Consider the following 25,097-nt stretch of genomic DNA (forward strand, 5'->3'; position numbering starts at 1 on the left):
TCATTAGTTTGAAGCAAGGCCAATTTTACTATAGACTGAAAACTGATGATCAAGCAAGTAGCACTAGCTTTTCAGCTATCTATATCGAATTCCAATAAAAAGGCAACTCTGATTTTGATGCCTCTAAATTTGTCACTTGATTTTGGGTTTCTGCCGCGTCTTGGTGAACTTTACGTCCCCATTCATTAAGGACAAAACCGACCAACCTTTCCACTTCCTCTGCATTCATCTCACCATCAAATGCCACATACTTCCCCTCTCGAGGTTTGAAGGCGATCAAGACTTCGCCTGATGATTGGAATCCTGATATATATATCGACTGAGTGAGTTTAGAAATGAGGGATGCTTGGATGCATCCAAAAGCACATGGGAAATAGAGTCTCCGGAAATGGAGGCCAGACTCTGTCGCCTTGATAATGGTTTCTTAGAAAGCTAGCTAGAAGCACAAATCATGGAGCAAATAAAGAAATTAGTCTTTCAGAGAAGTTGCCAAACCCTCGAAGGAATATATTTTGCAAGAAACACTGACTCATCATCCAAGTTGAATTTGTTCAACCCAACCAACATTCGCACGAATTTATGTTTTGTCACAGCTAACATTTAGTCTTGTTGCTGTAAATTTCACACCTTGAGAATTTTGTACACATACAATTCTCAAACGGTCGTTCTCGTATTCATATAAAGTATAACATGTCTATCTTAAGCTTTTGAAGTTTTAAAAAATGAGTTCTATTTAAAGAACTTCAGCTCTAAAAGGGCAACGGTAAAAACTCCTAGTTCTTTTATTTATGTGCGACAAAGGAAATAAGAACTTCCAATATTGCATTTCAAGTTTACTCCAACAGCGCTTAAATGAAGGAGTGTTAATTGGTGAAATTTTAGTAGTGTGAGTGAGAGAAGCATCGTTCCAATTTTATCTGATGTCCAAGCAGGAAGACGGCCAGGTTATTGAATGAAACAAGACACGAAGGGGGAGACTATACTAAAGAAAGAAATAGGAGAGAAAGAAGCATCGTTCCAATTTTATCTTAGTTATCTTTCTTTCTTTTTTAGGAGTATGTGTTTCATGGCCACCATATTTTCACAACTACCACCACATCTCCACAACTACCACCACCTTATTGCCATCGTTTCACCACCACCACTAGCGTGATGATGGTAATGTGTCCAGAATATTGGAATGGACACATACTGCTGTTTTCTTTGAGGCTGAGTGCATGTTCTATAGTTACTCGGAGTACTCCTATATATGATGCTTCTGAGCTGGTGTACAAGTCAATCACTTTGAGGATTTCGACGCAAACTGTTTTGCTAGCTACATGTCTGGTTTTACTGGTTAGGTGGTTGGATGATTCCACTTATCTCCTTGTGGCTTCATTCAAGATCTCTTGTTGGATGTATTTTTTTTTTGGTTTTTTTTTCCTTTTCTTTTGGTCTTCTCTATGCTTCAAGATCTACCTTGTAACTAGAGTTTGGTCGCCTCGATGTACCATTTATCGAGTTTCAATAAAATTTTGTTGTCTATCAAAAAGAAAATGGTATTCATATTTCCCTTTGGCAATTGCTATCGACTCTCTCGTGGAGACGAATAACGAAGTGAAGAATTTCGATGCAATAGAGTTTTTTCTTGGTAAAGCAAATAAGTAGTTAAGTCCAATCAACCCATAAATACCGTTCTAGGATATTAAGAAAAGAACATATCACAAGAAAGAACCTCGAATAAACACATAGAATTAAAGAACTCTCTAATAGTACCATTAATAGTTACGAATGAACTCCATTCGTCACTATATCTAATGAAGTAATATCTTAAAAAAAGTTACTCCATCATGCATTTAAACCACCTTGATATGGAATACCCATTTCTGGTATCCATGCATCTCCATCAATGAACTTGGAAACTGTAAAACGGGTAGCTTCTGTTGCACTTGTTAACACCCTACACCCTGGCCATTTGACTCTTCCACTTGTGTTTGCACCTGGACCTGAGTTATTATACTCCGCATAGAATATATAGGGTTTGCGTATGTTATCCCATGAGATCAACCACCCTTCTGGTTTGACAATATCGTCTAGGAATGACTCCATGAACACGACTGTAGCATAATCCTTCCACGGCCGACCAAGGACAACCGACACTTCACTCTTACGCAGCGCTAGATTTGGGTCAATAGTAACCTTACAGTTTTGGAATGAAAATCCACTATCCAAGGTTGGGGTATCCTTCCCCTGAGCGGTGACCATGTTGCCATCGGAGCCGATTCGGCGTGCGTATAAACGGCAATCCTGAAACACTGCTTTGGCAAAACCCCAAACAAAATCTACGCTTCCATAGATATCACAATCCTTATAGAATTGTCGATTGTGGTTTGCCAATAGGGTGTCTTGGTAACTCAAGAAAACGCACTGATAGAATGCGGAGTGATCGGCGTTATTGGTCAAAGCAACAGCTTGATGACTATTGGGTGGTGGAGCTGAATTCTCAAAGGTTATTGATCGAGCCATAAATCCTGAGCCATCGACAACTGGAAAAAACAAAAGAGAAAAAGTCATGTCTATGCTTCGAGTTTTATGTACAAAAAATAGAATCTATAGCTAAAAAAAGAAATAAACTACTAGCGTACTCTATCTGTTAAAACTTTTTTTTTTTTTTGTTTAAGTTAAGAAGCTATATTGTGGAGCTTGACAGTACACTAAGCTAATGATAGCCGATCGAGGGAAAAAAACTAAGCTAATGATAAACATTATTTTCTAAAATTAATTACGATAAAAACGTAGTAGAATTTTTTATTTGTTGAGTTTGAAAGTTAAAAGCTTTTTTCTTTGGTCACCGTAAAATCCCTACAATTAACAAGAGAACTAGTACAAATATATTAGGACAACATAAAGCAAGGATAAGACTCTCTCAACCTTCGTTTAATTATTTTTAACAAAAGTAAGCCAATTAGAAAAGAGATAACCTAAAGATAAAATACTGAAACTCATTGATATATTCCAATGCAAAAAATTGGTGAGGTGATAATGAAGTTAATTTACTCATTGATGCAGTTTCGGGGACGTTTGTATATCCCATGGCAATGCTCCGGTTCCCGGTAATAAAGGTGTTGCGAGCATCATCGCCGATCAATGCGATGTTTATTTTGTTTTTCTCCACAGTGACGTATTCGTCTCTGTAGACTCCCTGCTTAACATGGATATAATATCTATTCGCACTTCCGACAGGAGCAACATCGATTGCAGCCTTTATTGTGGTGTAGTCACCGGAACCATCCTGGGCTACAGTGGCATTGAAGGTAATATTGATGGGGGGAGCTAAAGGTTCAGCAGAGCTTATAAACGTCATAGAAAAAAGGATCAAAAATAAATAAAATGCCATTGAAGAAAATTGAGACTTGAGAGTATATCGAAAGTTTATCAGGACTTAGGAAAAGTTTGTAGCTAGTTGAGATGTTGTATGGATAATTTGCATGGCCTCTTATTTATAACAATTGTAGTTGCTAAATTCTATGAATAGATTCTGGATGAGTATTTTTAGTTTCCATTACAGTATGGAAAAAGATTTGAAAAATCTGGCTCAAACAACAAATTTCCAAAAATAACAGGATCCATGACACTAGATTTGTGAAACTTTCCATGAAAGAAATTAGACCGTCCAGTCAAATAATGTTGGACGGTCTAGTCAGATAAAGTTTCATGGATTTTATCTGACTGGACTGTCTTTATCTGACTAGACCGTCCAATTTCTTTCATAGAAAATTTCATGGATCCAATATCATAAACTGTATGCTGAAAGCATTCTTAAATGGATAGTTGGATTAATGGATTCTTGTCGGTTCCTTAGATTTGATGAATATTCTTGCTCTAAATATAAGAAGTGTTGCCGAAATGGTTACTAAACAATATTGGTATGTTTTTGTCATTATCGTTTAGAGTTTCAAATTTGGAAATATACCGTAACGCACTGAAATAAAATGGTTTTGGGACTTCGCATTTTGACAACCACACTCCAAATTTAAAGTGTGATTATAAAAAAGGGAAGTACCAAAATCAATTTCTTACACTAAATTAAAAGATTTACATGTTGAACTTTTCTTATCCATGAGTCGATCAAGGCTGTCAAGAGGAATCCCAAAGTGGAAACTTTCTCCCTTTTTTTTATGTCATATAAACTTCCTCTTTCTTTTACAGAATGTTGTGGACTCGGGAATCTGTATTGAGCAAGTCACTACAGCGATATAGTGATCATCTGGACTGTCTGTTACCGTAATCGTTGGTTTAGATTCCTTGTTAATGTCTTTTACCAATCAAAGATATCAAACATATCTGAATTATTGATTGTCGAGATGAACGGTTCAGATTACGCACTACAAAGAGCGCAACAGGGTTGCTCACTACAAGGTCCCTGCTCCCATCTTTCATGTGCATGTGGAAGTAATCAAAATCCTCTATGTGATGATCATCCATTGTGCGATTTTTCATGTTATTTCGCGATCCGAGACATACATTAAATAGTTCAACATATACATTGTGCAGTCTCTTCTAACAAATATGATTCGACCAAGTGATCTTTATCGAATGAATGGCTCGGGTTATCAATTAGAACCGTGGTTGACATTTTGTATTACATTGGGGACCACCTGAGCATTTATCATTAGAAAGAACAGTTGCTCGTGTTCAAAAAAATCAAAGAACCTCTCATGTGATAATTCAACATGTGATCCCCAATCTAATTAAATTAAAATGGGACCCATTATGTCCAATGTCCATATAAAAATCAAATCGGTTGGACATTGTAAAAACTTGATTGAATCACATACAAACTTGTCGAGTATCAACAGCACCGTCAAGAAAAAATGAACAGTTGGAGTGACGGAGTCTAGTCTAGTCAATCATTTCTTTTGTGACAAATATGCTTCTTGCAAGTACGGCTATGTGTACATATGTAATGTACATACCATGTACATATGGATTTTGTGAGGCCCACCTCGGGTCTCACAAAGATGATTCGAACCGCCCATTATTTTTAACACAATTTTTAATGGAGCTCTATAAAAAATTTGCCCAACTCGATATCGTTAAGGATTTTTTCTAAATTTATAGAAGCAAAACTGAGCAGTTAAATAGTTTCGCCCCCACAAATTCAAAAAAAATCTTTACCGATATCGGGTTAAGCTGATTTTTTATAAGATTCTATAAAAAAAAATTTTTAAAAATAATAGACGGTTCGAATCATCTTTGTGAGATCCGAGGTGGGACCTACAAAACTCATATGTACATGACTAAACTCCATACCTAAAATTTTTGAAAGGATTGAAAACATGTAAATTTTGAAAACAAGAGTGCAAGACATTTGAAAGGATTACCTGACTAAACTCCATACCCACCAAAATTTTGAATTTTCTATTCATTTGGGTGTACGTGGAGCCCATATTTCACGCGAGTACCAGATATACTTCATTTGGAGAATCTCTGTCGATACTCTTAATTTTATTTCTATCCACGTACTCAAAATTGTTATTTCTTCCAAATTCTTAACATGTAATTAGTTTTCACGGTGAGAAATTCAATTATATATATGGAAGCAAAAATGGTACATATCTCTCCAACACATTATTACATTCAGTGTCCAAGGACATCCATTCCTATATCTGTGTTGTACAGTATACAAGCCTGGAATATCTACAGTTAGCTTCACATAAAATCCGGGGTTTAGAAACGAAAATGGGTTTAAATTGAATGGCAAATTTGAAATTGAAAATTTGCATCATAATAATTTATATTCTTCTTCTTTTTTTTTTTTGCCACAGCGATATACATCAACAGGGGTTAGTAGGGGTGTTAGAGTTAGCACGGGGAGACCAGAAGCTATCTATAGCCCTGGTCCCCTAAAGGGCCTGCCCTCTGTGGGGCTTGAACCCAAGACCTTCCACAAATGAGAGGCAATGACTGACCAACTGCACTAAGAAGTGGTTGTCAATAATAATTTCTATTCGACCATGAGATTTTTATTTTTGGATCAACTTGAATTTGGGTAAGGATCTAGTACTCGTCAAACTCTACAATGTCAACGGTTCAGATCCAATTTTTGCTACATGGAATGGATTGGTTAGATTCAAGGGAGAAGATGAGAGTATATTGGACTTCTAATGCGCGTCCGTCACGCTTGACGTTAATGTAAACGAAATTGGGTGTTATGTGCACACCTTACAAACTACAGAGGTATGTTCACACTTTTTAACACAAGGGGCGTATCCACACATGACCCAAATCACGGAAGGTCAAAATAGACTTTGCCTTATTTCTTTTGCAATAAATATGCTTCATTTAAATGTAAATGAATGGCACGAATCTCTTTAAATAAAGTAATGATAGTTGCATGGATCACATGAGAAATTCTCTTGTTGATTAATTACACGTACCAGGTTCACCCTGGAACTGCGTACAAGGTTCACTTGAACCAAAAGCAATTCGCACTTGAGCTAGAAATTAACAAGAGTAATGATTAACAAAAGCAATACCTAAATGACAAATATATATTTAGAGAATTAAAGAAATTTATAATACCATAAATAATAAGGAATGAACTCCATATCACAGTGGATTAAAAAAAAAAAAAAACTCCAAATGACAAATATATATTTAAAGGTCCCTAGAACCATAAAAAAAACTACGTACGTAATCCTATATTGTTCTTTTCCCCTTCACTATATCTAATGAAGGAGATAATAAATAAGAAAAAGCCACTCCATCACGCATTTAAACCACCCTGATATGGTATACCCGTTTCTGGTATCCAAGAATCTCCGTCTATGAACTTCGAAACCGTAAAAGGGATAGCTTCAGCGGCACTTGTGAGCACTCTATACCCTGGCCATTTGACCCTTCCACTTGTGTTTGCACCTGGACCCGAGTTATTATACTCTGCATAGAATATATGGGGTTTGGGTATGTTATCCCATCTGATCGACCACCCTGCTGGTTTGACGATAGTGTCCAGGAATGACTCCATGAACACGACCGTAGCGTAATCCATCCACGGCCGACCAAGGACAACTGACACTTCACTCTTATGCAGTGCTAGATTAGGGTCAACGGTAACCTTACAGTTTTGGAATGAAAATCCACTATCCAAGGTTGGGCTATACTTCCCCTGAGCAGTAACCATGTTGCCATCGGAGCCGATTCGGCGTGCGTATAAGCGGCAATCCTGAAACACTGCTTTCGCATAACCCCAAACAAAATCTACGCTACCGTAGATATCACAGTCCTTGTAAAATTGTCGATTGTGGTTTGCCAATAGAGTGTCTTGGTAACCCAAGAAAACACACTGATAGAATGCGGAGTGATTGGCGTTATTGGTCAGAGCAACAGCTTGATGACTTTTGGGTGGTGGAGCTGAATTCTCAAAGGTTATTGATCGAGCCATCAATCCTGATCCATCAACAACTGAAAGCAAAAAACAAAAAAAATTATGTTCTATATAAAACACATAACTTTAGTCGATGCTACAAAAGAAAAGGAAAATAGGTAGGTTCCTAGACATGCATAAATTGACTTCTATCATGCAAAATATGGAATTTTTATCATGCACAATAGTAAATTCACTGGGTTGGGACAATTGTATGGGTAAATAAATTATACTGTCAAAAATTAAATAATTGTATCAAAAGTTAGATAAATTAGTCAAAAAACCTACTGTAAAAACATGTACACTAAGCAAACAAAAAAAAAAAATTCGTACGGAAAGAGAATACTATTATAAGGAAAAGTGAGTGATGTATAAAGAAGTTCTCTTACTCATTGTTGCAGTTTTTTGGGTATTCATAATTCCCCCGCCGTTGCTCCTGCTTCCGGTGATTTTGGTGGTGTTAGCACTGTAGCAGGCCGTTCCATTCCGAGCGTGATCTAGTAACCGTGGCCGAGGGTCAGCAACCGTGGCCGAGGGTTCCTTTTGCCGAGGGTTCCTCTAATTACATCTTCTTTAATACTCCATTTCCTACACCTGCTCGGGAAGGAGGATACGATCGTTTCGATAGCCGCCGAAGGTCCCACAACATGCTCGGTGCCGAGCATGGCTTGGCCGACGGTCCAGCTCATCCGCGTCAGAACAGCATCCATGGCTATGATGATGGTCGTGACGTCATCCGAACGGTTATGAGAACAATGATGGTGGCACGTGAAGGTGCCAGCTCATCATGAAAACGGTTGCAAAACCCTAAACGTGATGCAACAGTGACATCAGCCGACGCGTGTCGAGTGTTGGTGCAATCTTGGAGACCAAGCGAAGGGTTTTCTATAAATATCCCATTATGCCTTCTTGGATGAGGTACGCTCAAACAAAACCCTAGCTCCCAATCTCTAATTCTTCCTTGCAAGAAAACTGACTCTCGCACCGGAGGGCCATCCCGGAGAGCCTCCGGTGTGGTCTCTTAGTCGTGCTTCGTTTTGCAGGACTGAGCAAAGGAGATAAAAGCTAACCCCAAACCACCATTCAAAGAAGACGAACCACCCAAAATGGAGCCCCACAAGCACTATCGCCGATCAAAGCGATATTTGTTTTGTCTTTACCCACCATGACATATTCGTCTTTATAGACTCCCGGTTTAATGTGAATATAATACCTATTCAAACTTTTCACCGGAGCAGCAGCGATCGCATCGTGTATGGTGGTGTAGTTACCGGAACCATCCTGGGCTACAGTAGCATTGTAGCGAATACTGCCAGGCTTAGCTTGAGGTTGAGAGGCTATAGATTCCATGGCAGAAAATTGAGACTAGCTAATAAGAGTATTTCAAAAGTTTCTTTGGACGTTGGAAAAGCTTGTAGGTAGTAGTAGTACTTGTTGTTGATAGTAGTATTTATAACAATTTTAGTTGCTAAATTTTGCGGTTAGATTCTATGTCAATATTGCAGTTTCCATAATATAGTCCAGAAAAAGATTCGATAAATCTTGCTCAAATAAACAAGATTGTGGTGTGGAGCCCACTTTGGGTCCTACATAAACAATCGAAGCCGTTTATTAGGTCTAAAACATTCTTTCGAAGGTCCTTGCCAAAAAATTAACTCAATTCAACACCTATAAGTACTCGATCCAATAATTTAACTTTTCAAGATCCTGAAAACTAAATGAAAAGTTAGATAATTAGGTCAAACAACTATAGGTATCGGATTGAGAGCTATTCTTTTAATTTGTTTTTTTTTTTTTTGCAGGAGTCTTTTAAAAAATATTTTGCATCTAATGAACGGCTCGAATCACTTGTGTGGGACCCAGAATGGATCCCACACCGCGATCTGTGCAGATCGATATGCTCATTTGGTGTGCAAGGAGTCGGGTTGTTGCTGAAGATTCCTTCTTATCTTAAAGTTTCAAGTTTGGAAATAAAAAGATTTTCACCTTGGATTTTTTTTTTAGATCTATATTATTCCGTCAAGGCTGTTGAGAGGAGTCTGAAAGTGGAAACTTTCTCTTTCTTTTACTGCATCTATCTTTTCATACGTGTCTATGGAAGTAATCAAAATCCTCTATGTGATGATCGGAGAGAAACTTATTCATGGCTCAGCACAATCTCGGCCGTCCATTTCGGTAATTAATAGTTAAGATCGATCTACTTTTCAATTTTGACCGGTTATAATTAATTTTTACCAGTCAAAATTGATTTTTAATCTGGATTGTCCAAAACACTTTTGGATGCGAGTGATTGAGCGCCGTGAACTTTGTTTACAGGTTGTCCTGTAAAGATGTTTTTCTGGTGATGATCCATTGTGCGGTTTTTCATGTAATGAAAAATACCTTCCATTACGATTTTATTTCATGATTCCAATTGTTCATTAGACAGTTCAATGTATCCATCGTGCACCCTATTCTGATAAATATGATTCGATCAAGTCGTTATCGAATGAATAGCTCTGTTATAGTCCCCTTGTATATAGTAGATTAGGTTTAATGAATGACAAAAAAAAGAAAAGAGAACGGCTCTGTTATTAAATAGAACTGCCATATATCACATTTTGTATTACGTGCGTGGGTCATTTATCATTAGAAAGAGACACTTGTTCGTGTTCAAGAAAGAAATTGAGAGCTTCTCATGTGATTCCCGATGTTATTAAAAATGAGTTCATATAAAAATTCAAATGAATTGGACATCGCAAAATTTGGTCGAACCACATAAATTTTCGTATGGGCCAGTTCGGGCTCCCCTATGGCTATTTGGATAAGCGAAGATTGGATGGATGCCTGCTCCTTGGGTATGCTTTGAAGAGGGTTGTTTATCCGTGTTGCTACCGGATTGGGAGATGATGTTGTGCATATTTGGACCATTGATCTCCGTAAGGTCCCCATAGTCAAGGTCTTAGTTTTTACTCTTTTTGCCCCCAAAGATTGGGGTCACCTCACCTATGAATAACGTGTGAAATGGCTATAAAAATTAGTTTGAGGAGCATGCAAGATGGCCCTTAAAACTTCCCATAACCCAGAAAGAAATGGCTTTGGCCTATTGAAAGAGGGCACGGCTAAAGAAACCCTATTTTTCGAGATGCTCGGTACCTATGACAGTGGGGTCTTGGTGGTCTCAAATCCATTCCCTTTTGGTTACGTTGGTTCAGTTGCAGAGTATGTGGCTAGTAGAATTTGGTCTTGTTTTTCTTTTCGGTTGGCTCCTCGTTAACTTCTTTTCTTTCTTTGGTAGCAGGTGGCATATGATTGTCCTTAGCCTAGATGTCAAGTGCCAACATAGTTGGGATGTAGGCTTTTGGTTGTGATGCCGCTAGCTTTCTTCCCGCTCCCGCTTGGTCTTTGTAACTTTCTGTTCGGAGATTAATAAAATTCTTTGCCAATAAAAAAAAAAAAAAAAGAAACCCTCCACTTCAAAGCCAGGTTAGAGCTAGGGAGTTTGGGAAATGGATTGGGCAACTGAAAAAGAAAAAAAAGGACATTCGATTCTATAAATCAAGATCCCAACACACCTAGTTCTTTTCATTTTTTCTGATCATCTATAAATTTCATAATTAAACAACAAACCTTGTGGGAAGATGAGATAGGATTAGCAGAGATTAGAAAAAAAAAATATAACCAGATCACAACAATGCTGGACATTCTCTATGAAGTACTGAATGGAGTACTGATCCATGCCAAATTCACATAATTCGCTTGTGCATGCACGAGCGTGAAAGTTGCTTTGAAACGCATTCCAAACTTCTAAAAGTCCTTAAAGCAAGGATTGAGAACCCAAACACAGTGCAAGAAATGACAGCGGGAGTACTGCAAGACATTTGAAAGAATTACGTGACTAAGCTCCCTATTTCGCTTGGTGACGAGATACTGGTGGCGGTGAAACAATGGCTATGAGGCGGTGATAGTTGTGATTGGTTCTTGGTCTAGATGGTGAGGTAATGGTGGTTGTGAAGGAAGATGTCGTAACATAAATGGTGAGGTCGAAGGGTGGTCAATTAATGATGGTAGTGGTGCTAGTGGTGGTGTGGTAGTTGTAAGAATCGGTCAAGTTATAGTGTTTTGGACATCCATATTTCGCTTTGTAAATGTACAGGTTTGACTTTTGGCGAATCTACATGATGAAACTCTTTTGGTATGCTTTGATGAAGTGTGTGAAACCAATTAACTTTATGAAACTCTTAATTAATAAAGTAATAGGTTTGCTCTAGGAAGTGAGTACTGAATGAAATTTGGGATGAGTAGAAGGGTGCAAAAACGTTTTTTAATCTTAGTGGGTCCGATGATCTTTTCGACCCACTTTTCATAGTCAAAGCTCAATTACCTTAGTTTTTTGATTCCACCACCTCTAGTAATTTTCATACCCTCTATATCAATACTAATTAAATAAGTTTTGACTCGATTTAAAAGAAGGGTGATGCAAGGATTTTGCCAACATAATCTATTTTTTTGACCCACTAAGGATAAAATTTTAAAATATTTTAATTTCAAAATAATATAAGATCCAAAGTAATTTGGTTAGAATTTAGATTCAACAAGCTTTTCAACGGTTTAATTCACGTGCAAATCGAAGTTCGGGAGGATCCGTAACAATCCTGCGAAGTTAGGCCTTTTTTTGCACTTTGAGGTGCGCCTGGGGCGCATAGGAGTGCGCCTGGGGCGCATGTACTTGCGCCTGAGGCGCACTGCACTAAATATAGATATGTCGACTCTTCCTCTCCTGCCCAACCACGCCCCCTGTCTCTTCTTCTTCCCTCCTCTTGCTTCACCACCAGCACTACCTCACCGATTATGACTTTATTTCAGTCGTATGTAACACATTGAAATTGGAAGTATCATGTAATTCAACGGTTTTCCTTGTGTGCAATCCATCGAGGTTCTGTATCGAGAAGGAACAGAACTAGAATAGAAGAGCTTGAATTATGTTAACCATATCACAATTGCTTCCTTGAGTCTTCAATTCATGATTACTGAATGTGGTATTGGACCTTGCTCAATAATATCGTCTATTTGTTACTTGCAAACGTTATTATTCGAATCCAAGTATATATTGCACCAAAGTGGCCCAACATATCTGGTTCGCCAAGAAAACAGTTGACGTTACTTTGTTGCGTGTTATATTTCTTGGCGACTCATTCTGTGTGTGTGTGTGTTTTTATACTCATTCCTGCTGCTGCCATGGAAAAGGAAGGATGGTTTCCTCTTGTACTCATCACAAAGCGGCGGGGTGGTAGAGAGCTAGTTGTGGTGGACTGGTGGTGATAACATGTGAAATGATGAGGTGGTGCTGAAGGTGCGGAAGTAAAGTGATGGTGGTCGATGTGGTGAGGTGGCCAATCGTAACAGTAATGGTGAGGTCAAAGGGTGGTAACTAGTGGTAGTAGCGGCGATGTGGTAGTCATAGGTAGTGGTCAAGTTTTAGTGTTTGTAGTGTGGACATCCATATATAGCTTAATTTGTAAAAGTACAAGTCCGATTTTGGCGAATTCCCATGATGAACTTTTTTCCCTAGGCTTTGATGAAGTGTGTAAAGCCCAATTAACTTTATGAAACTCTGAATTAATAAACGAATATGTTTTGAACTAGGGAGTGAGTACCAAATGGAATTTTGAAAAAGCAAAAGGGCGCAAAAATGTCCTTTAAATTTAATGGCTCTGATGATCTATCAATAGTTTTGCCTTCGACCCACTTTTTAAAGTCAAAGCTCTATTTCCTTAATTGTTTGATTCCACCATATCTTAGTAATTTTCATATCCTATATATCAATACCAAATAGGTTTTGGTTCGATTTAAAAGAAGGGTGATGCGAGAATTTTGCAAAAAAAAATTGTTTTTTGAAGGTGCGGAAGTAAATTGTTTTTTTCAAATTTTTTTAGTTTCAAAATAATTTTGGTTCAAAATTACCTGGGTTAGATATTAGACTCAACAAGCTTTTCAATGGTTCAAATCACGCAAAAATCGGAGTGCGGAAGTATCCTTGGCAAGCCCGCGAAGTGAGGCCTTTTTTGTGGCTTTGACTTGCGCCCGGGGCGCACATGAGTGCGCTTGAGGCCAGGCACATGTAATTGCGCCTGAGGAGCACTGAACAAAACATAGATATTGCCATCGCTTCCCCTCCTGCCCAACTGCCCCGCCGTCTCTTCTTCTTCCCTCCTCTTTCCTTCACCACCACCACTGTACCTCACGCAAGATCCAATCCCGCAAGTGTGAAACTATAAGAATTTGATTCTTATTTTAATGGGTTTATGGTACGTAGCCAAATACAAGCTTGCCGGTATTTGGTCCATTTTGTTGTTCGCTAAAAAGGATGGATATAATTTTTTGTTGATCAAATTATTAAAAGTCATGCATACATTGTCCTAATTAGACAACTGAAATGGTTGACAGTATGCAACATGTAGAGTGACGGGGACGACTCCTAGTACACAAGCCAAATTCTACATCAATCCGACTTTGGGACATCCACATTTCGATGTCAATCATATCCAAATTCTACATCAATCCGACTTTGGATCAGTTATAGTGCTTGTGGACATCCATATTTCGCTTCATAAACGTACAAGTCCGACTTTGGGCGAATCTTCATGATGAAACTTTTTTCGTATGCTTTGACGAAGTGTGTAAAGTCCAATTAACTCTATGAAACTCTTAATTAAGAAAGTAATATTATTGAACTAGGAAGTGAGTATCGAATGAAATTTGGAATGATTAGAAAGGCACAAAACGTTTTTCTGTCATAGTGGCTCCAATGATCTTTTGGCCCCATTTTTCTTAGTCAAAGCTCAATTACCTTAATTGTTTGATTTCACCATCTCTTAGTAATTTTCATACCCTCTATATAAATACCAAATAGGTTTTGATTCGATTTAAAAGAAGGGTGATGCAAGGATTTTCCCAAAATAATCTATTTTTTTGACCCACTCACGATAAAATTTTAAAATATTTTAATTTTGTAATAATTTTAGATCCAAAGTACTTTGGTTTGAAATGAAATTCAACAAGCTTTTCAACAGAGTTCGGAAGCGTCCGTGACAAGCCCGTAAAGGTAGGCCTTTTTTACAGCTTTAAGGTGCGCCCAGGGCACATAGGAGTGCGACTGGGCGCATGTACTTGCGCCCGAGGGGTAGTGCACTTAACATAGATATGTCGACTCTTCCCCTTCTGCCCAATCACACCTGTCTCTTCTTCTTCCCCCCTCTTCCTTAACTAACCTCACCACCAAGACCAAGGTCAAATCCTGCAATCTTAGGTTTTTTTTTTGATGTTTCACCACCATTATTTCACGACAACTACCACCACATCTCCATAGCCCCCAGAATGAAAAAAAGAAAACTTAGATGGCGGGATTGGATCTTGGTGTCATGCCCCAAATCCGGGAGCATGACCGGCCGTGAACCATGTAACAATCATGGAATACGAAGCCTCAATAAAATATTTTACCAACTTGAAACAAACAAAGAAAAGCTGGATTTTTTTATTACAATAAAATGCGCGATTCCAAACCAATATTTTTCCATAGCAAACGACACAATATTTGATATTTTTAAATCTCCAAATTCCACAACGAACTGCCAATTAATAAAAGTGCGGAAGCTAATAAATAAAAGTGCGGAAGCGGTTTGACACGATAAAAGAAATAAAATGCAAACGCCCTAGAGGTCCAAACACAAGGTCCCGACAACGCCACAGAGTCCACTCTAATGCTCCATGAACTAACCTGAAAAATAATGTGGAATAAATCCGTCAGCTGACGAGCTCAGTGAGTAGTTAAGCATGCTAGGGTAAAGAATACAACGCGGCATACTTCCAACAAAATATTATTGTGGGCTCCAAAGAAATGGTTTCAAATTAATGAAGGTCGATGGTCCAACGAATATTATCAATAAACTAACGAAATCAATGGCTCAACAAATAGTATCGAAAGATGGAGTACTGAATAACGAATTATCAGAACAATCGAATAATGATAACAACCATTTTATACCAACAGCCTGCTCAACAATATTGGAACGAGGAACAACAATAATGAGTTAGTCCAAACCAAAGTGGGAACCATAATCACCAATTACCAAGTACCAATTACCAAATCATCAACTGCCAAATATTTTCTCAGGGCTTAGCCCGTTGGATCCAACACCGTACTTAGAGTCACCACAGGATGGCGCCTGGGACCTTTTCCCTAAGCCGATCCGGAGTAGGGTCACAGGGTATTTCACAAGTCTTTTCCCTATCCGTTGAGCACTAGAGTCACAGGGTATTTCACAAGTCTTTTCCCTAGCGGCCAAAGTCACCACGATATCTCACGGGTCTTTTCCTTGGACTTTAATAAATATCAACATAGTCTATGGTCCCAAACACAAATAGAACAACGGCGAGCCGGAGGCACCTGCACCAGGATTATTCTCCGTGCCGTTGCAGAATCACAATAATATGAAGAAGTCAACGAATCAGCGACAATAAAAGTAAGGGCATTCGATCAATCACAAATATTATCAAATAACCTTGTATGCCAAAGGGTACGTCAATTGTCAATAATTATGAGAGCAAAGAACAAGATTAATATTTATCGGATTACAACAAATACCGAATTGTCAAGAATAGATAGGCTCAAGAGGATTTCAAAGGAAGGGATCACATGCTTAACCACTCACCTCGGTCGAAAACGATGATATCACGATGTGCAACGCAAGTGCATGAACCACCTAATCTGAATTAAAGATGTACAAAATGATAATTAATTTACATGATAGCTATTAGAACAGACCACTGCTAAAACTATTTGGTAATATAAAATACTTATTAGCATTAACTTAGTACGTAACTAAACAGCTATTCCCAAACCTAGAACTAATTCACCTATGTCCACCATCCGATTCCATCCTTTAACATTCTAGAAGTATAACACGACACACACTACAACCAGCACCACATGCACGCACAAACTGATCACCATTGCCGCCCATCTTTCTCTTTCCTCCGCTCACTCGGCACCACCAAACAACAACCCAACTAATTAAACTGGTTCCCAAATCAACCTATAAAGATAAGAAGAAAAAGGGATCAATAGAAAAGAATTACCACTTCTGGAAGCCAAGTAGAACCCGACTGCCGCAGCTCTCTGGTTAATCTCACTGCTTGGAATAAAATAACCCTAGTTTTGTATATGTATATAAGAATATAGGGCGCTCTCTCTCTTACGTATGAAATAAAATAATCCTACTGCTCAAACGTTTCCTCATCCTAATAAACTGCCCACGTTAAAACGTAAAACTTATCTTGTCTAATTACACAATCAACCCAAAATTATTCTTTACGTTAACTAATCACTTGCGGGGACCCATTCCGAGTTTAACCAAACTTAGGATTTTAAGCGATACGTGTAACTGATGCCAAAAATAAGCAGCCCATCATATATATATATTTTTTAGCAAAAAGTTTGAAAAGAAAAATAAAAGATTTAATTATTTGCGTCAAAAAATATTATTATTATTAATTTTTTTTTTTTTGAAAAAGTGGGACGTCACACTTGGTCTAGGTGGTGAGGTGGTGGTTGTGTGGTGAAGGAAGATGAGGGAAGAAGAAGAGACGGGACGTGATTGGGCAGGAGGGGAAGAGTCGACATATCTATGTTTAGTGCAGTGCGCCCTAGGCGCACTCCTATGCGTCCTGGGCGCACCTCAAAGCTGCAATAAAAGCTTAACTTCGCGGGTTTATCACGAACACTCCCGAACTCCAATTTGCTTGTGATTTGAATCGTTGAAAAGCTTGTTGTGTCTGATTTCTAACCCAATAAATTTGGATAAAAAATTATTTGGAAACTAAATGATTTGAATTTTTTTTTATCCTTAACGGGTCAAAAAATAAATTATTTTGGCAAAACCTCCTTGAATCACCCTTCTTTTATATCTCGAATCTAAACCTATTGGGTATTGATACAGCTAGCAGAGGGTATGAAATTTTCTAAGAGTTGGTGGAATCAAACAATTAAGGTAATAGAGATTTGCCTATGAAAGGTGGGTTGAAGGCAGACCGATTTGCCAATGTTGATGGCGTTGTTGGTAGGAAAAATGGTTTTGTCGGTGTTGGGATTGTGGCTCGTGATCACTTAGGCCATATCTTGGGTACGATATCCATTCCATTCCTTGGTTTTTTCTCCCCGAGAGCTGTTGAAGCGTTGCGTTTTTGTGAAGCTTTGGTTATTGCTTCGAACAAAGGTTTTTCTAACATTATTATTGAAGGCAACTCACTTCAGATTGTTCAAGCACTTACTCAAGTAGAAAAATCATTGTCCGATTGTAGCTCTATTCTCTTGGATTGTTTAGAGCTTCTTCCATTATTTTTCTCTTCTCTTTGTAAATATGTTAAACGGTCTTGTAATAGGGTAGTCCATTCGATGGCTAAGCAATCCCTATTAGATGTTCGATTAGAGAATTGGGGAGGTCCTGTCCCCCAATATCTAGCTAATCTTACACTTGCTGATGTTAGGTCTTCGGACCACTGTTCCACTTAAATAATATCTCCAGTTTTCCGAGGAAAAAAAGAAGAAGAAAGACCCACTTTTCATAGTCAAACCTCTATTACTTTAATTTTTTGATTCCACCATCTCTCAGTAATGTTTCATACCCTCTATATCTATACCAAATTGGTTTTGATTCAATTTAAAAGAAGGATGATGCAAGGATTTTGCCAAATGGATAAAATTTTGAAATCTTCTAACTTCAAGGATGCGACAATGGCTCAGTCACCTAAAGTGGTATTGTGAGATTACAATAAGCAGCCAGCTATCTGTGGCCGTTATTGATATCCTGCTTTGGATGGGATCTCCAAGCCAAGTCATTGATTGATCTACTTCTATACTCTAGGGTTTGAACTTGCCCGGTCCAAGTAATAAGATTCCGGAACCACTCCTCCTTACCTCCATTCGGTTCCCTCCGGGGGTAGTTACACGCCGTGTTTGATTAGCAACAAGAACTACTAGCTACAGCAACTACTAGCAACAGGAACTACTAAGTCAATGAACTCACTGACCGGTTAACTACCTACTACCCAGAAATCAAGGCTTGCCTGCTCTCCTTCCTTAGCGAACCCTGTACGCTGTAAGTTATCAAGTCGAAATCTCATTGATGTAGTGCTCCTTCTCTGACTCTGACCGTGAGACTGACTTCCTCACTTCCTGGTAACTCACTTGTGTGTTTCTCGATCCTGCTGGTCAAAGATTCCTCATGATCCGCCTCCAAGTTCAGGGAGACCTAGCCCGGAGGTGGCTAGTGTGGATAGCTTTGCTAAGTCTTTTTTAATGCAAATTACGCGGAAAACGCAAAAGTGCGACTTTGAGATGCCCATTTCACTAATAAAGAGGGGACTCATTTTACGGGGTGTATGAAAAATGAAACTTTAGATCGTAGGTTTCAGCTTGATTGATGAGCGGGACAAGCAGTTTATTCTTTACAAAAAGAATCAAAATCTCACGGTAGACATATTTATACAAGTTAGAGTATTTGTTGGTTACAAAGCCTTCCAAAGCCTTCCAGAGGCTATTTCCATCCACGGACCTCTCTTTATGTGCAGAGCATCATGCTCTTATTCATGGAGGGAAACTAAGCATACATGATACGGCCATTCCTCCAAAGTGCCAAATCATGAGCAGATAATAATTTGCCATATTAATAAAGCTACGAATGACTACTTATCCATTCCAAGTTTGGACCACGACCGGATGGTTCAACTTGGAGTTTCTGGCTCTTTGCATCAAGTGTCAAATGAACAAGAAAAACTTCGTTCGTTTGCAATCATCCAAACAGCAGAGTAAGCAGAGTAAATCATTGCTTGAGCTGCTTGTATCGTACCTTCACTACACTCACAATTGAACAAAAGCGAACCTTTGCCGACCAACATACCCATCAATTTCTGACCTGCATAGAGTTTTCCTTGTAGGTCTAGGAAAGAGTCTAGGCGAGAGTAGAGTTGTTAGCTCTAGGGCGGAGAGGGCAACGCTCGGGGAGGGGTGTGCTCTCGTCCAGAGTCACTGTGCCCAAGACGGAAGCCGAGGTATTCTCAAACTAACAAAGGCTTTCAACGGGAATAAAAGCTATAAGTTAGCAGATTTAGATAAAGCTTGCTCGTGGTGTTCCCTGCTCTTATCCATTCAAGGCCTTGCTTCAACACCAAACAATGAATAGAACCTCTATATTCAGATCTCGATGAATAGAAAGTCATCCAAATCACTTGGGTTAGAAATTAACTCAAAAAGCTTTTCAACGGTCCAAATCGCGCAAAAGTCAGAGTTCGAGAGTGTCCGTGGCAACCTCGCGAAGTTAGGCCTTATTTTAACAGCTTTGAGGTGCGCCCAGGCGCAGGTAATTGCGCTTGAGGCGCACTGTGCAAAACATAGCCTGCGTTAAAAAATTTCAAATCTTTAATTTCATATTAATTTTGGATCCAAGTTATGTTGGTTAGAAATTAGACTCAAGAAAATTTTGGGGGTTAAAATCACACACAAATCCGAATTCGGAAGTGTTCGTCGCAAGCCCGCGAAGTTGTGTGTTTTTTTGCAGCTTTGAGGTGCGCATGGGGTGCAAAGGCGTGCGCCTGGGATGCATGTAATTGCTGCGGGACGCGTAGGAGTGCACCCGGGGCACATGTAATTGCGCCACATCAGCGAAGAAGAGAGCAAACAGGCTCCTCAATAGCAATTTCCTATGTAAAGTTCATTATTTTCGGTCTATTGAGAGAGAGAGAGAGAGAGAGAGAGAGAGAGAGAGAGAGTCCAGTTGTCTCCAGGGTTGGGTGCTTCAAACTTGCCCATAACAGTTTTCTCAGCATCTGATTTCATCTCATACAAATGTTTTCTTACACATAGATCACATGAGAGTAGAGGAAGGAGAAGCCCAATGACTAATACTGGTTAGACTTGAACACGAGCAAACAGACTAGAACAGTACGAGCTTGTTACTGCTCAATGAAAGCTTTGTGGACTTAGGCTTGTTGTTTATCGCTGTTTTCAATTTCTGCACTATAGAGGAATTGACAACAATGATAATCAAGAAGCCTAAGTCCACAATGTGCAAATATGGATCCAAAAGTGTAAAAGAGATCGTAAACAGCAGATGCAACCGCAGCGACTTCAACTTGAATATTTCCATCTGTGCAACATTAATTTACAATCCTAATCTGAAAACTTTGGTTGCCATGGATGAGAAATAGCAGAAATCAGATGAACCTTAATAGCTTTGCAGCAAAGATTTCAAATTAAACTAAGATATCAACTGGCAGTTGTGTGCAGAGCCATAAGCATTTGTTATCCTTGGTGCATATTGTAACAAGCCTAGCTTCCTTGGACATCATAACCGACTCTCGTAACTGTCGGACTATTTCAACTGGAGTACATGTGAGGGAAGAAACACAAAGAATCAAAACTATTACAGTTTTGAAATTAGTGAACAGGATCAAGATTTTCATTGCCCCCATAAAAATTTACCTTGCCTTCACTGTCAATGACTTTATGTAATCAACACTTTTGCTGTTCCGTGTAACTGTCGTTGATAAAATGATAACTGGGGCTAGATGTTGGTCCACTTACATGGAAATCAACCTGAAATTATATGTGGCTACGATGAGAAAATATTTTACCAATCCCAGACCGAAATGTCCCATTGAAATGCCTTCAAGCTTATATAATCACGTCATGTATACCACCATTGTGCAAAAAATTACATTTGAATTACTTATAAATATTTTCAAATGCTGGAATCAATTCAGATGATCAAACCCTTCAATAAGGAGAAGAATGAAGATGTTGAAGCTTCTCGTGTGTGGTAGATCCCTGCATAGAGCAAGGTTTCTTACTGTTTACCTGAAAAGTAGAAAATAAATCGCATCCAACTGCATTGTCTTTTATATCAAACTGGAGGACTTTGCATCATAACAATTCATAAGAGCACATTTTTGCATTTCCCCGACTGTTTTTCCTTTTTTCACATAGGGGTTTCTGCAAAAACTCATGTCAATTGCGGGACTGCAACTTTTCTTAGTCTCTTCACTGTTAGCATTGGTTATTTAGTATATTGTGCCATGGAATCCGCCTTTTGGTTTATTTTTGGGCGCATTATTGACAGAGAGGTCAATGTATGTAGCAGCAAGGATGGTGCATTGCCTATTTCTCGTTCTTGCCCGGGGCCAAATTAATTAAATGATGCGAGCTGTGCTTATCGAACTACTTGAAGCCCCATGACATGAAACATGTTAAATGAGGCTCTTTTAACTATGTCAAGAGACCCTAAACATTGAAAATTGAAAATCAACTCAGCATACAATTATTAGGACCAGACACTAGAAAAGGCAACTGGGATCAAATCTAGAGCTCATTTAGATATCCATTGGGATTAAACTTAGCATACTGTTGAAATGGTCACTTCTTCTGATGTATACATAATTTTGAATCGAAACCACTTGGGTTAGAAAATAAATTCAACAAGCTTTGTAACGGTTCAAACCACTCATAAAATTGAGTTCGGGAGTGTCCGGAGCAAGTCTGCAAAGATTGACTTGTTCTACAACTTTGATGCGCCTCAGACGCAATTTCATGCGCCCCTGGCGCATGTCTCTGCGTCCCGGGCGCAATCCTCAAAATTGCCAAACAAGCCAAACTTTGAGTGCATGCTATTGACACTCCCGAAATCTAATTTACGCGTGGTTAGAACTGTTAAAAGCTTGTTAAATTAATCTATTTTCTAATCAAAGTGGTTTTCGTCCAAAATTGTTTGTAAACGTTTAAGCCTTGCTTTGAACGAATCTCGATGGTGAAATGATTTTCCATATGCTTCCATGAAATGTGGATGGTCTATAAACTCTGTGGAACACTTAAGCAATGAGGAAAAACTTAAGAATAAGGGATTTGAGCATTGAATGAAACTTAAAATGTGTTTTCGGCTTAGTGGCTCCGATGATTTCTATAATGATATGCTTTCTACCCATTTTTCATTCATGACTGTAATCAAATCCTAATTCACCCAACATTACGAACATTCTAAACATAGCCTACTTCATATCAGCCCCCAACAGTTAAAATTCATTTAAAAAAAAGTATGGAAAACTTGACAGATGGTGAGTTGGAGAGGGGAGGGATTTGCTGAAGTAGTTCGAGGTCGTACGTAAATCGCATTCCATAGATGCGGGTTTGGTTCCTGGCTTTGCCCATGCATGCATAGAACTCGTATTCCCGAAATGCGAGTTCTCATTAATCCAAACGGCGTCGTTGCAAAATTAAGCGGTCCGGAATCAAATTCCGCGGCCAAGAGCAAAAGAGGGCGGCCAAGAGTAAAAGAGTGCGGCCATTGTTTATAAGAGAGGCGTAGTTCCATTTCACGCTTTCCGGATAATGTGGCCACGAGCTACACTCTTTCTTTAATACTAGTAATTTTGTTCATGATTCCCGTGTCAAGTCACACGAATACGCAGGGCTTGCAACAAAACTTACGTAGAAATTTTCGATCATCTGATTAGGGCAGCAGCAGAACACCATAATTCCTCGTGATCCATAGAATTTCTCTCATTTCAGCTTCTTCATCATTCAGTTTTCCTCATTTGCAGCATAATTCCTTCAACTATTTCCATCATTTTGCACGGTGGATGAAGATGATTTTGTGGGATTTTTAACTAATAATTTCTTGCACCACTTCCAGTCCAGCTTCAGGGACGTTTTCGTTCAAATAGACGCTTTGAATTGCACATGGCCGCATGGAATTGCACTTGGCCGCGTCGAATTGCACTTGGCCGCATTGAATTGCACTTGGCTGCTATGAATCTCTTGGCCGCGTAGAATTGTACTTGGCCGCGTTGAATTACTCATGGCCGCTAGGAATTGCACTTGGCCGCCTCGAATTGCACTTGGACGTGCAATTCCACGCGGCCAAGTGCAATTCCACGCGGTCAGGTGCAATTATACGCGGCCAAGTGCAATTCCACGCGGTCAGGTGCAATTATACGCGGCCAAGTGCAATTCCATGCGGCCATGTGCAATTTGAAGCGGCCTAGTGCAATTCGACGCAGCCAAGTACAATTAAAAGCGGCCAAGTGCAATTCCACGCGGCCACGTGCAATTGTATCCGGCCAAATGCAATTCCATGCGGCCATGTGCAATTCAACGCGGCCAATTGCAATTACATGTGGCCAAGTGTAATTCGAGGCGGACAAGAGTAATTCGTACCAGCTAAGTGCGATTCGATGCGGCCAAGTGCAATTCAATTTGGCCAAGAGCAATTCGATGTGGCCAAGCGCAATTCAACGTGTCCATGAATAATTCATGGCGGTTAAGGGAAATTCAATGCGGCCAAGAGTATATTGATTTTTCTTGAATAATCGAATACTTATGTTTGTAAATAATGCATATTTAATTCTATCCTTGGTACATTGCTGCTTTTCTTTTTCCTTTTTTTCAACAAATTGTTTAAGCAAATACATTATTTTTAAGTTTGAAAATTAAAAATAATTACTTTTTTTAAAATAAAACTTAGCAGAATGGAGCCAGTCTTAAGGTACTTACAATTTAAGGTACTTATAATTGAATTGAATGAAAGTTTAATTTAATTAACTCAAACATGACTCGAAATGAGTTTCTAAACATGTTCAAACTTTGGCTTGTTTATACGTTAAAAGACTGATTTTTAATTAAGGAGAAGAAAAATAAGATGACACCCATTGCCGCAAGTGGTGTGGAGTGCAGTTGGTGTCTTTCTTATACTCCGACGCACATGGGCAGGGTTCGATTACTGTGGTTCCCGCGGTAAGCAACCATCCGTCTCCTCAAGTCCCCTAGGATATAGTAGATTAGGAAGAACGAATGACACCAAAAAAAAAAAAAACCACCCCTATTACGTCACAAGCAGTTTTCTTCATAAACTAAATTTGCAAAATGTCTCAACATTGCATAGCTATTTGTAGGAAATTCCAATGCATCTATTTCAAGTTCGAAGCTAAGATATTACCACGTGATATGAGCGTTAAAGCAGATGTTTAACTCTTCCCAACAGACTATGGAGACTTGAAACTCAAGTATCGAGCGAAAAATTTCAAGCAGTTAAGTTAACTTCATGCGCATGTATTTATTATGGAAAAAAAAACTATCCTTCTTTGTTCGAAGCGAATTCTTCTATTTTCAATTTAAGAAAATCCAACTAGGAGAAAGGAATGTGGGGGTGGGGTTTGAACTCTCACGAAATTAAGTGTCTATTACCTGCTCTACCAACTGAGATGGGAGGCAACTTCACGTTTACCCTTTTTTCCTATTACATTTATCCTCCACTTTTCAGTCTTCCCCACAAGTTCAAAGGTCCAAACATAAGTTTGAAAATTCCATCTTTTGTGATGCATATGGTATCTGGTGTATATGTGATGCATGTGGTATCTGGTGTATACGAGTTTCCAAAGCTAAAATGGAATGGTACTATACGATTGTGGAAGACTCTGGAACATAGGAAACCCAATATATATGGAAACGTGTACGTTAATTCCTATCAAGACCACCTATTTCTTCTATTCTAGAGAATCATCATTTTCTTAAAAATCGGATGTCCATGACAACGTGCGCGCACCCCGACTAATTCTGGAGCCCTAAAATTTAACGGTCGGACAAACCTCCAATAACCCAAGGTTT

General features: G+C 38.9%; 2 protein-coding genes across 2 annotated transcripts; both read right to left on the reverse strand.

Moving 5' to 3' along the window:
• Nucleotides 1-1,827: 1,827 nt before the first annotated feature.
• LOC131332303 (pectinesterase-like) lies at nt 1,828-4,464 on the reverse strand. The gene is made up of 3 exons (XM_058366454.1): nt 4,302-4,464; nt 3,037-3,312; nt 1,828-2,525 (listed from the first exon to the last, which is right to left on the reverse strand). The coding sequence occupies exons 1-3, from the start codon at nt 4,462-4,464 to the stop codon at nt 1,828-1,830; spliced, it is 1,137 nt and encodes a 378-aa protein (XP_058222437.1).
• A 2,284-nt stretch (nt 4,465-6,748) lies between these two features.
• On the reverse strand, nt 6,749-8,118 carry LOC131332312 (probable pectinesterase/pectinesterase inhibitor 17). The gene is made up of 2 exons (XM_058366466.1): nt 7,914-8,118; nt 6,749-7,446 (listed from the first exon to the last, which is right to left on the reverse strand). The coding sequence occupies exons 1-2, from the start codon at nt 8,116-8,118 to the stop codon at nt 6,749-6,751; spliced, it is 903 nt and encodes a 300-aa protein (XP_058222449.1).
• Between the last annotated feature and the right edge of the window lie 16,979 nt (nt 8,119-25,097).

This window comes from Rhododendron vialii, chromosome 1a (assembly GCF_030253575.1).
Source record: "Rhododendron vialii isolate Sample 1 chromosome 1a, ASM3025357v1".
NCBI classification, from domain to species: domain Eukaryota; kingdom Viridiplantae; phylum Streptophyta; class Magnoliopsida; order Ericales; family Ericaceae; genus Rhododendron; species Rhododendron vialii.

Excerpts from the sequence above, each read along its gene's own strand:
- LOC131332303 (XM_058366454.1), bottom strand. The coding sequence starts at position 4,464 with ATGGATGATCATCACATAGAGGATTTTGATTACTTCCACATGCACATG. Across the intron at positions 3,313-4,301 it reads ATGTTTGATATCTTTGATTG|CTCCCCCCATCAATATTACC; the intron begins GTAAAAGACATT and ends CTGAACCTTTAG. Across the intron at positions 2,526-3,036 it reads CCCCGAAACTGCATCAATGA|TTGTCGATGGCTCAGGATTT; the intron begins GTAAATTAACTT and ends TGTTTTTTCCAG.
- LOC131332312 (XM_058366466.1), bottom strand. The coding sequence starts at position 8,118 with ATGGATGCTGTTCTGACGCGGATGAGCTGGACCGTCGGCCAAGCCATG. Across the intron at positions 7,447-7,913 it reads GTTGCTGACCCTCGGCCACG|TTGTTGATGGATCAGGATTG; the intron begins GTTACTAGATCA and ends TTTTGCTTTCAG.